Here is a 12,848-nt window from a genome sequence, read left to right as displayed (position 1 = left end):
TACCTTGTATAAATACATTACCATTTATTCTCTCATTATATCATAATGGACATTTTCCAGCATTCTGAGATTACAACCAATACTCCCATGTGCCTGCTTGGGCACAGTGTGAAGGTTTCTGTAGAAATGCAGTCATAAGATGTGCACAGGGAACCCTGGGTGGCGCAGCGGTTTAGCGCCTGCCTTTGGCCCAGGGCGCGATCCTGGAGACCTGGGATCGAATCCCACGTCGGGCTCCCGGTGCATGGAGCCTGCTTCTCCCTCTGCCTGTGTCTCTGCCTCTCTCTCTCTCTGTGATGTGACTATCATAAATAAATAAAAATTAAAAAAAAAAGATGTGCACACCTTCACCTTTACTAGTGACTGTCCTTCCTACTGTTCATGAGAGTTCCTTTGCTCCACACTGCCAGCCGCACTTATTTTCAGACTTTTTAACTGCTGTTATTCCAATAATAGTGAAATGATTATTCATTATGGTTTTAATTTGCATTTCCCTGATTGAAGTTTAAAATCTCCCTGATGAAGCTGAGTGCTTTTCATATGTTTATTAGCAAGAATGACACTCAAAATATTTGTTGACCATGCGTTACAAACCTTGGTCAATCAGAAGGGGCGCATGAACACCAATACTATTTCTGGTTATTCTTTTTCATCCTGTGTGAATTACAGGATCATATAGCAGGTTATATTTCCACTGAGGTGTCTTTTATCACAGAGTTGAATATTTTATGTATTCTAAAACAGTGCTGTCCAACAGAACTTTCCATGATGATGAAAATTTTCTGTCTCTGCAATGTCCAATACCGTATGCGGTTATTAGGGACTTGAAATGTAACTAATGTGGTAGAGGAACTGAATATTTTATGTAATTAATAGCTACATGGGGCTACTATTTTACACAGCAGAGTTATACGTATTAATCCTGTCACTCATCTATGACATATAAATATCCAGCTTCATTTACATTTTCAAAGCCATAAATACATATATTTGCTTTTGTGTCCTCTTTTCTTCCTAATTAACAATTTCTGTGTTATTTAAAAAGACTCTTAATAAATGACATAATATTCAGTCCCATAAAAGTCCTATAAATACTGTAGCCATTTCTTTATTAGTAGTAATTTAGGTTGTACACAGTTTTTCATGGTAACCAATTACAATTATTGTGCAATATTTTGTAAGCATTTTCTGTTACTTTATGTGAGATTCATACAAAAGTGAATCTGTGGGAGAAAGAGTATGAGCACTTTAAGGGCTTGCTACAGACCTTCCAACTATTTTCCAGAGAGTTTGTTCAGTGTTCACCAGAAGGATATGAAAGAGTTTATCTCACCAGACCTTCACAGGCATCATAATAATTTCTTAATATCTGATAATTGTATAATTTAAAATGTAATTTTAAAATTATTTGGCAGTCCATTTTTTCATGCATTTATTGGCTTTTCTTCCTTAGGTGTATTTTCTTTTCTTTTTTTTTCAATTTTTTTTTCTTAGGTGTATTTTCTATTCATGTCTTTTACTATTTCTTGCCTTCATATTTTTCTATAAATTCATAGAATTTCCTTATTTAGTGGAAGTATTATCTCATTGTCGTATTTGCTGAAAACATTCTCTCCAGTCTTTCTTTTGACTTCAAATTTTATATATGATGCTTTTGATACAAAGTAGTTTTCAATTTCTCCATTTTATATTTTTCTTTTGGAATTTCTTAAATTGTTTCTATCTTAGAATATCATTACCCATCAGAAATGAAGTAGATATAAGTGTTCCCAGGTATTGTTTTTATATTAATAATTTAAATGAAATTCAATAATTTATATGAAATTCATACAAGTTATAAGTTTTTTTCCATAATGTAGAATTTAGATGGGATGGATCCATTTGATTGTACATTAAATTCTTCTGTATACTAGGGTTTTTTTCAGGTATCTAATCTCTGTCATAGATTTGTTTCTTTCTACAATTAAGTCTGTATCACAGTGTCATAATATTTTGATATCTACCAGACAAGTCCCTTTAGACTATTCCTGTTTACATTTCTCTTAACTATTACTTTATGTATATTCTTCTAGATCAAGTATACAGACATTTTAATCATTTCCAGAAGTTAGTTACCCACTCAAAATTTTATTGGGGTATTATATGTCTATATTAATATAGGAAGAATTAGCATGTTTATAATATCTAGCATACTTATCCAGGCACGTGGTATTTCTTTTCACTTAAAATTTCCATTTAAAATGAAAATTTTCTGCACAGTCAAGGAAACAATCAACTAAACTAAAAGGCAACCTACTGATTGGGGGAAGACATGTGCAAATAACATATCTAATAGTTAGTATCCAAAATATATGAAGAACTGATACAACTCAATATCCAAAAAGAAAAATCCAATTTATAAATGGGCAGAAGACATGAACAGACATTTCTCCAAAGAAGACATGCAGATAGCCAACAACACACGAAAATTTGCTCAACATCTCATACTCAGAGAGATGCAAATCAAAATTACTATGAAATATCACCTCACACCTTTTAGAATGGCTAAAATCAAAAACACAAACAAGTGCTGGCAAGGATGTGGAGGAGGAAAAAAACCTTTGCACTGTTGGTAGGAATGCAAACTGGTGCCACCACTGGAAAACTGCATGGAGATTGCTCAAAAGATTAAAAATAGAACTATCTTACTATCCAGAAATTGCACTACTGAGTATTTACCCCCAAAATACAAAAACAGTAATTTAAAGGGACACATGCACCCTTATGTATATTTTACCTTTATTTACAATAGCCAAACTACGAAAACAGCCCAAGTGCCTATCAATAGATGAATGGATAAAGAAAATATGGAAATATATCATATATCCATGTATCTATCCATAGCTCCATGATTAAAAAATAGTTTTAGAACATAAATAAATAAAATTTTCTTTTATGCCTGTATTTTTTTAAATAGGTAATATGCTTCTCTTATTGTGGTTTTGCATTTCTGCTGGTTCCTGCAATTTAATTTTATAATGTCTTACTTTTCTTGTTTTTAACAGAGACTGTGCCCCCTGCACCCCCTTAGTAGGAGATCTGTGAGAAAATTAAATACGACAGAAAAGGATTTAAATGATCATTTTCAGAATTTTCCGAAGGACAGCACTTAGCCAGTACCATTCCGTTTTGCCTAAAAGAGCTGGTGCCTTACATACATTCAATCCTTACATACAATGAGTCCCTTGGGATACATCTCTGCAGACATCCTGACTGAGAAGAACTGGGACTTTCTTTAAGCTCTTCAAACTCTTTTTTCCCCCATGATTTTTACTCACTGCAGATGACCTAACTGATTAATAATACCTAAGAAAGAAATATAAAAGCACCAAACTATCTCACTGTCTTACCACTAAATCTACAAATCTACTTGCATCTGAACTTTTAACCCTTTCCTCTTTCCTGTTTTAATGAGAGAATTGTTCTTCTCTCTGGAGCCACTTCCTCTACTCGGAAGGTCTTCCCTGTGCCCCTCTTTGGTGACCCTGTGCTCTCAGCTTTCTCCTCTCTTTTGTATGTCCATTCTCTACTCTCTACTGAATCTTTTCTACCAACATTCGAATGATAGTCCAATCATCCTTTAAAACTAAATTTCAGGTCCTCCTCCAACTATTACCCTCAACTTGACTAAATTTTCTACATTCACTGATACTTCCCAGTCACTTCACAAACCAATCAAACCCTAGCTCTCCACTGAAAATGTTCTTCCTAAAGTCATTAATTATCTCCACTTAAGTAATTCCATAGATCTTTTTCAGCCCTTATCTTGATGACTTTCTAGCACTTTTATAGCAGTGACCATTCCCTTCTGCTGAAAGCATTCTTTTCTCTTGCTTCAATGCCACTAAATTCCCCTCCTCTTCTTACTTCTTTGGGTTCTTTTCAATTATCTTACTAACCCTTATTTTTCTTCCCCACTTTTCACAACTCTTTTCTCATAGCCTATTCTGTTATCATTTAGTTTTTTCTTCCCTAGACACTTTTATCCATTACCATGGTTTCAATTCCCATCAAAGTAAATATCTAACTAAGTCCTCTTTTCCAGTCACATATATCCAGCTGCCCACTTCAAGTCTACACAGGATATTTCACAAGCACATCAAATATAATGAGTCCCAAATTGAACCCATCATTTTTCTATTTCTTCTACCTGCTTCTTTTCCAGTGTTTCCTAGCTAAAATCAGCCACTTCTCTCCATCCCTAGAGCTATTATCCTAGTCCAGATATTTTCTCATCCGGACTTATTTATGTATCTATAACATGATGCTCCTCTTGTTTGCTTTCCCATATGCCAGTGGTTGACATTTGGTAACATCAGAGACATTTTTGGTTGTCACAAGGGGAGGGTGTAGAATCTGGTGAATGGAAACCAGAGACACTGTATGTGGCTAAACATCCCACAATGTACAAGACATTCCCCACAACACAGAATTATATAGTCCAAGATGTCAGTAATACCAAGTCCAAGAAACCTTAACCTGTACTGTTACATCTATTCCATCCACTGTTCCGCTCTTCCCCAACTCCACTCCTCGAAGCTCTCACTTATTCAGTTCTTTCCCTAAATGTCACTTCCTATGGGAAACATCCTTAACCACTTCAAATGGATTAACACCCACGACACCCTTTGTAATTACATATAATTGCTTTTTAAGACATATTTTCCTGCTACTCTGTAAAAGAGAAAATCTATCCATTCACTATTTGTCCTCAACTACCTATTACCTAACTACCTCCTCAACTCCACATACCTATTGATTAATATCTTGCCCGTGAGTTTTAAAAAACAGAATTTTATTCAGAATTTTTTAAAAAGCAAATACATCTCACAATGCAGCCTCACAATTCTTGTAAATTAGTATGCTAACACCTATTCTCCTTACCTTACAGTTATTAATGTTCAAATGAACTAAAGTATATGAAGGTTTACACTGAAAGTCTCACGTCCTGAGCAAAGTATGATGGGTGATCGCCCTAGGTACAAAATAATTTTTTAAAATTTCAGCTTTGTTTAACAAATATTCTATTTTCCTTTTTAAAGGTATTTAGAGTAGTTCTGAGCCGTTAGAAAGCCCTTGTGTTCATTTCTATAATCATAATAACAATACTCTATTATTGTTTTGGGTGTCTTTGGAAATAAAGCTGTGTAGCCTTAACAAAATTATTTTATTTTAAATTTATTAACAAAATCTGTACCTGAACTTGTGGTGTGCTCTTCTAAGGAGGAAACAGTACACTTAAGAAACATTTTTTTCTTTTATTCTGCAAAGTGAGCCTTCCCATGGACAGGATGTAAGAGCTGATGGCTCACTAGTACCACCAGCCTCATCAAAGTGGTAGAAAGAACACCTGAGAGAAATTACTTAAATTCCCTATTGACATAAACTTCAGTCAACTGAAGTGTATTTCTAAGTCAATATTTTTGCACTTTCACAATTGTTTATCTAATAAAGAGCTATTATTTCATTGATAAAAAGAGCAATCTAGAGGATTTTATTATGTAATTAGCCATTAACTGTATTAAAAGCACTGGTGGGAAGAAATTGATCATTTCAAAGGGTTGGGGGCTTTATATTATTTCTTAAGATAATATGCTTGCATCATTTCACCAAACTAATGGGGCTACAATTTACCTCAGGTCCAGATTTACCACACAACACATTGCCATGTGCCCTTATTTCTGTGGCACCTCTTTTAATGATTAGATAACTTGAGGATAATGAAGGCCTTATCATGTGCCTAATTAGCCATGCAGTCCCTAATGGTAGTCTAACTCATTTAGATAAAGTCAGTTTGCTGATCTGTTCCTTGGTTGGGGGTGGGGACAGGGAGGGGAGTCTAAGGAGAAAGTGTGTGTGTGTGTGTATGTGTGTGTGTGTGTGCGCACGCTAGAGACATGTACCCTTTCTCCCTAGCTCCCACCTCTGCCATCCACCCCATCCCCACATTGCAGAAGAGATCAGCAAACTAAGTACACACACACACACACACACACACACACACACTCACATACAAAATAGTTAAAACAAACCATAGCATAACATTTGGGCTTTTTGATAACTATTAAACCTTTAAGTTTTGTCTAAATGGGTATATTCCAAATACCAATTCCTTCCATATCCTCTCAGCTTTAGCTGTTCTGTTTATATTTAAATAGAAATTGACATTTCTTAGATCGGTAATGGTTTTTTTGTTTTTTGTTTTGTTTTGTTTTGTTTTTTGCAATCTCTTAAGTAGCTGATATTAGGTAAGAATAATTGAGAAATTACCCTTCCTAGGCTAATTGGAAATTGTTCAGTCGGTCCATATAAAGAAACACCAGTTGCCACAAATCTAACTTAGCTCTGTCCGAGATTCTCAATCACTCAATGGGCAACTAGTAAATTAACATTTATTTCTATATTTGTCCATGAGGATGGCTAGCACTTATTGTTTGGTTTGTAGTACATTTTATGGCAGACACAAAATAGAAATGAAAATAATTCTTACCTCATTCTTCAGCTTGCTTCCAGAAAACCTTAAAAATCAGTACATTTTCCATTAGTTAAAATATAAATATACAGTTATAGCAATCAAGGAAATGCAGAGGACCTACAAAAAGTGGTAACTTCATATCATGATTAGTGAAATAAACCTGGAGAAATCTGTTTGATTTTCAAAGAGACCCAAGCATCCTTCTCAACTTACTTAAAAAATAAGCTATTATGGGAAAGTAAAATGAAGAATACTTAAGGAAGTCAAATAGGATCTGAGGTAAGCAAAGAACACTTGATACTAAATATTCATTTTTGTTCCAGGCTGCATTTTCAGTTTATAGTGAGGATAGCCAGTAAGCTGCCATTATGTTCTTTATCATGTTTGAGTTCATCTTAGTAGGACTCAGGTAACTAAAATGATTTTTTTATACAAATTACTTTACTTTTCAAATTAATTTACTCTTTTGTGAGCTAAGAGCAGTTCTCAGTAAATCATACCATAAAGCCATCTCAGGTACAGATTTAATTATTCAGAATTCCAGTATTTAAAAATAATAATTGGATATTATCACTGGTTTTGTTGAATGTCACCCTACTTATCAATGACCTCCTCCTGATAGCTAATGGCAGATTAGAGTAGTGTGTTCTTTATACTCATTTTTGTTTTTCCTTTCACACAGACCCAAACAGGTCAGTAGCTTTATTTCACTTAAGGTAAGCTGGTATTCAAAGTATGTATAATTAGAGATAATTCATAATAATCTTTTCATCTTTGTAAGGTGCTGATCAAGCACAGATTTTTATTTTATTTTATTTTATTATTTTATTTTTAGTAGACTGCACACCCTATGTGGGGCTCAAATTCAGGACCCCAAGACCAAGAGTCACATGCTCTATCAACTGAGCCAGCCAAGCACCCCAAGCACTTAGATTTTTTAAATAGCTTATTTCTTAGAGGAAAAAAAAATGCATTTTCTACTTTACTTTATTGAGTCCAGCCTGAGAACAGACTCAGCCTTATGAGTAAATACTAATTTTAAAGCAATTCTGCTTCCTTGATTTCTCCTTTTCATCTTTCTGGGACTCCCTGTCCACTATTAATTTCTCACTAATGGTCACAAATTATATAAACTCCCCAGTAATCTAGACCATATCATTGTAAATGTCCATACACAGTTGAAATTAAGGGCTGATGCTTAAAAGTAAACATTTCAAAATAAGCAAAAATGAAAAAATATTTTATTCAATTGCTATTATACATAGTTAAAGAAATGCAGAGAACTTGTCTTGAAGAAAGTAGAACTCTACCTTGTCAGGCCCTTTCCAGAATAAACGGAGTGGTAATATGCACTGCTCTCTTTGATGCCAATCCCATAATAATGATACCTAGAGCAAGGACAGGAACCGGCTCTGTGTTAATGAAGTTTTTTGAAAGGGAAAAGGAAACTAAAGTATAGCCTAGGGAAAGCGCAAGCACTGCAACCCCTTGATCACCTTCCTTCCCTGATTTTTTTCAAGTAGCACAATAATGTGCTAAATCCCTTTGATGGTCATTAGTCCTACTTGTGGTCATATTTCCGGCTTTAGGGTTAAAACAGGAGAATCGCCTACTGCCAATTGCCTTCTAATCCCTAAAATATGAGATTTCAAAGACCAAAAAATTGTCAATGTAGGCATCTAAATGTAACCACTTAAATTTGTAAATGTCAACATTGGGTCCAAGTATACCAAGTGTCTATCTGCAAATGGCTCCTTCAATTTGAATGTAGTCAACTGAATGAAAAAATGATAGGTTTCCTTTACAGTATATTTATTGGATGGAGAAAATACTATGACCTTGTTTGGAGGAAGATATCAATGTCATGCATAGGAATGTGTGTGAAGCATGTGACCTTTCAAAAGTTCTTTTCCTCATGAGGAATGAGAAGCCCAATTCACTGTCATTATCATTTCAAACTTCTCTGCAACAATGAGGGGAAAATTCTGTCATGAATCAATTGAACTATGAGACATGGAATGTGACAGTGTTACAAATAATTTCTTATAAATGTGTGTATGGATCCTGAGCCCCAGACAAGTCTAGTATTTCATCAGTTCTGAAGTTGTAGCTCATTCTCCTAAGCTGCACACTTCTGACTTATTGCATACCCAAGTACAAATGCTACAACTATTGTACAAAAGTTCATCAAATAGTGGGGCTTTAAAAAAAAATAGTGGGGCTTTTCAGTAAGAGTGCCCAACATCTGCTAACCTCCACCTTCACTCTCCTTCCCCACCCCTAACCCATGCAGCAGCACTACCTGCTTGGCTACTTATTATTTCAATTTGCATTCATCTAAAACCAGACAAGGAATTAAATAAAAGCAAGTTAGGGGACTTTCATGGACTCCAGTGTAACCATATTTAAAATTTCATTACTTAGCATCATTATCTGAGTTTAAAGCAGACAAGATAGTGAAGGATCTAAGTTTCAAGGCCTCTCTTCTGATCTTAGCAATAAAGAAAAGAGTTGGCGAGTGAGTCTACCCCGAAACATTTTCAAGGCCCAGGACGAGAGTACAAATAAAAGTCCACATACCATATGTCTAAATATTTAAATATAAGTCAAGCTAACAAAGTGCTCAATAAAATCCCCCTATTCTCCTATCTTGACAATTTACCTCCATAGTGATCTGGTAGGTGGGTTTGAATTTAGAATTCTTCCACATGTGAACATGGTGGTGGGAGAAGAGCCACCCTCCACCCTTCTCTTCCCAGTCCCTGAGCTTCTTTTCACTGTGAGGAGCCTCTTGTGAACACACAGCCTCCATGTCCAAGATTGATCCAATTCCCCAGCTACCACCACCACCACCACTAAAGAACTACTACCTTCTGGTCACCTCTCAAATCAACGTATATTGGTGGAGCACAACACCCTTCTCAGGATGAATTGGGGAAGAGTCCCATATAGGAGGGAGAAGGCAGGCCTGGGGGTGTTTGGACAGAGAATTCTGGGGGCCCTAGGACTTGCAATGTGGGATAGAAGGAGACTGTGGTCTTTTGGTGGACACATTTACTCAGGCTTTCGACTCCTTGTTTCCTGGGGAAGAGAACACCTGGAGGCCCAAAATGGAGGCTTTTAAAGTATGAGAACCAGAGATGGGTTCCCTCCCACTGAGTTCTAAGGGCAGAGAAGTCACCTCTAATGACCCTGAGATACTTAAGATGGAGAGGAAAGAGTTTTAAAATATCAAAACAAAAAATTACATATATTATGATAAATGTTTTCAGGAAGAGCTGTTATATTTGAGAAATGGTAAGGAGGGATGATCAAGGTACATGGAGATATTTTATTGCTGCAGACTGGGAACACATTTTTTTTAAAGATTTTATTTATTTATTTGAGAGAGAGAGAGAGAGCAAGAGAGCAAGAACAAACAGGAGGAGGAGCAGAGGGAGAGGGAAAAGCGACTCCCTTGCTGAGCAGGGAGTCCAACGTGGGGCTCAATCCCAGGACCTTGGGGTTATGACCTGAGCTGAAGGCAGACGCTCAACCAACTGAGCCACCCAGGCACTCCTGGGAACAAGTTTCCAATGCAAGGACAATAAGCAGTTGTCAACCTGAGCAGAGGAGGTTTATAACTGCTCCAGTTTTACAGTACAGAAAATATTTCAATAGTAGATGAGGAAAACAGAACCCCTAAGGTAGATTAGAACAAAGGGGGAAATGAAGAAAGCACAAAAATGATGGAAACTCCAAAATATGGAAATGACTTAAGTCTCCAATGAGAAACTAAAAGAAGGAAGCTTATTTAAGTCACAAAAACTTTCCCGAAAGCACCTATATTAACAGAAATAGATACTGGAAATGCCTAAAAACCATGAAAAAAAAAATAAGCAGATTTAGATGTTAATGGGCCGAGTAAATTAGGATTAATGAAACTAAGAGTCTGAAATAAGTATTAATATTTTCTTTATTAAATTTTGGAACAAAGACATCAGAGGGAATGTCTTTGTATTAGAAGAAATAAAACAAGAGATTGAGAATAAGGGGATCTATAACAATGGAAATATATTGTAATTTCATGTTCTCCAGCAAAGTTTTCTATTTAATCTATAGATGCTAGAGTTTAAATAGCTAAATTTTAACCACTTGCCAAAGCAATGTATGTTAAGCATTGCTTTAAAAGTTGATAATTTTCTTTTATTTTGATCTTCTTGTTTCTCATCTATAATCCTTTTTACAGCATGTAGATAATGTTATACCATGATAAGATGGTTTGTCATGCAGATTTGAGAAGAAATTCATTGCCTGGTGGTAGACAAAAATCATAGGACAAGTCCAAAGGATGACCAGGAGTTCAACAAATATTAGAAGACATACTGTGCCCTGACAACTATGCTAGATGTCACTACAATGAAAAAACAGACGTGGAGAATCAAATCAGGAATGTGCTTCTGAATTCACCCCTGTTTATGGCTTCCTGAGCCAGACCACTTGCCAGTCATGGAACAGTGACCACACTGACCAGTACTAAGGCACATTTTACTTCCATTTTCTAAAATCATCTTATGATCACTTTTTGTAAAAACTGCAACATCCTTTAGGACTCAATAATATTGACTAATATGAACTTGTAAATTTTTTCTTATGACTTTTAAGGAAAGGTTGTTCTCATTACACAATTCATTTGCTTCTTATTTTTCTAAAATGATTGTATTATTTTGCCCCCTCCTTTCCAATCATTAGGGAAAAACATCTTTAAAACTGGAAGTATATAACGCTTCCAACTACCTTCAGAGTTAAGATTTTATACCTTCCTATCCCTGGGGCCCCAATTCCAGCAAAAGAAAATCCTTTTCAAATAGTGTATTTTATTCACAGGCCAAATGTAAATGACACTATCAACCCAGACACAACTGAGCACTTTTGTTTCAACTGACCATGTTGCCTCCATACTTAAGAAGCAAAGGATATATATATCTTTTATATAAATTTGTATCTCAAGTTTATTTGTCATTAGAAATTCTTAAGTGAAAATGTTTTTAGTACATTTGCATTCAGCATAAACGCTGTCTTCTAGCTCAGCATAAATCATATTAAGCAAGCATTGATAACAGGAATCGCTAAGACCTATAGCACTAATTTGGATTTTTCATATTTGATAATCCATATATAAACAAAGATTCCTTCTAGAATGTAAGCTCCCTATTATAGGAAATCAATAAACATTTGTTGAATAGATAAATAACACGAAAAAAGTGAAAAATAACAATGTGTCATAAAGAAAACTTTATAAACAGCAATTCTTAATTAAGGCCATGCATATAGTATGATATATTCAAATATAATAGCACAACTTTAAATTTGGTAGAGATTAAAGGATTTCTTGTCGAACATGTTGTAAGGAAATAACTCCTTTAACCCTACCATGAGCACTGTATAAACTCACCTATTACTGTCACAATGACTTGCTCTCCATAAATAATGTGTTTTCTCTCCTCGGCACCCTTACTTGAATTCTTCATTGGGAATGCCCTTCTTCCTTTCTTTCCTTGTTTCCCGCTCATATCTTAGGACATATCTTTAATGCATGAAGCTTGCTTGGTTTCTCAGACAAATCTCATCACTCTGTCCTTTAAACTCCTTTCTTGGTCATTTATCTTATGTAGCTTTATACCTCATACCCTTAGTGTGTGGATACATGGTTTACCTCACCCACTAAACTATAAGGTGCAGAGGAAGGGAGCTGGATATTTTCCTTCATTGATTTCCTCCTTAGAAATTACTGTATAGAAAAATCTTCACGTATTGGGTGAATCAATGACTCCTGCTAGAAATTTAGACACTGATAAAACACAAATTCCCTTAAAGCCAATAGTTTCAATAACTGCCTGGTAGCACTATGCTTTTCCAGGTTACCAGTAAAATATTAGAGCTGAACAAAAGTTGTATAGCTAAGCCATGTATACCAAGGGCATGAAATCGGTGTATTTAAGTAGAATGACTGTTGCTAGGAATAGAAATTTTACTATTTTGCAATGATCATTGTAATGTTTTGGCACTGTTATATCTAGTTTCTTCTGGAACCAATAAAATAATCTTTCTCCCTTAATCTTCCTTTTAGTCTACTAGATACATGTTATCATTTGAGTGATGATTTAATGTCTTTGAGACCAGAGAAGAGATAATAAATGAGCAGCTCCTAACAGCTAAAGGTAAACCTCATAAAACTAGGGAGAGTAATTTCATGCAAAGTATACATGGGTTTTTCATCTCAATCTCATCACTTTACAACATTATTTTATTGTTAATATATTCCCCTAAAATGAATCTTGCTAGGAAATATTTG

General features: G+C 35.3%; 1 protein-coding gene across 1 annotated transcript in view; it reads right to left on the bottom strand.

The window, feature by feature from the left end:
• Positions 1-12,848, bottom strand: part of RFX6 (regulatory factor X6) — a 55,311-nt gene that overhangs the window by 30,957 nt on the left and 11,506 nt on the right. Inside the window, exons 5-6 of the mRNA XM_077900753.1 lie at positions 7,825-7,902; positions 6,530-6,557 (exon numbers count right to left, since the gene is read on the bottom strand). Coding sequence (XP_077756879.1) covers positions 6,530-6,557; positions 7,825-7,902 — 106 coding nt within the window. The remainder of the gene's footprint in view (positions 1-6,529; positions 6,558-7,824; positions 7,903-12,848) is intronic.

Source organism: Canis aureus, chromosome 1 (genome assembly GCF_053574225.1).
Source record: "Canis aureus isolate CA01 chromosome 1, VMU_Caureus_v.1.0, whole genome shotgun sequence".
Lineage (NCBI taxonomy): Eukaryota > Metazoa > Chordata > Mammalia > Carnivora > Canidae > Canis > Canis aureus.
The sequence above is the reverse complement of the archived record's forward strand: the minus strand, read 5'-3'. Positions and strand labels throughout refer to the sequence as shown.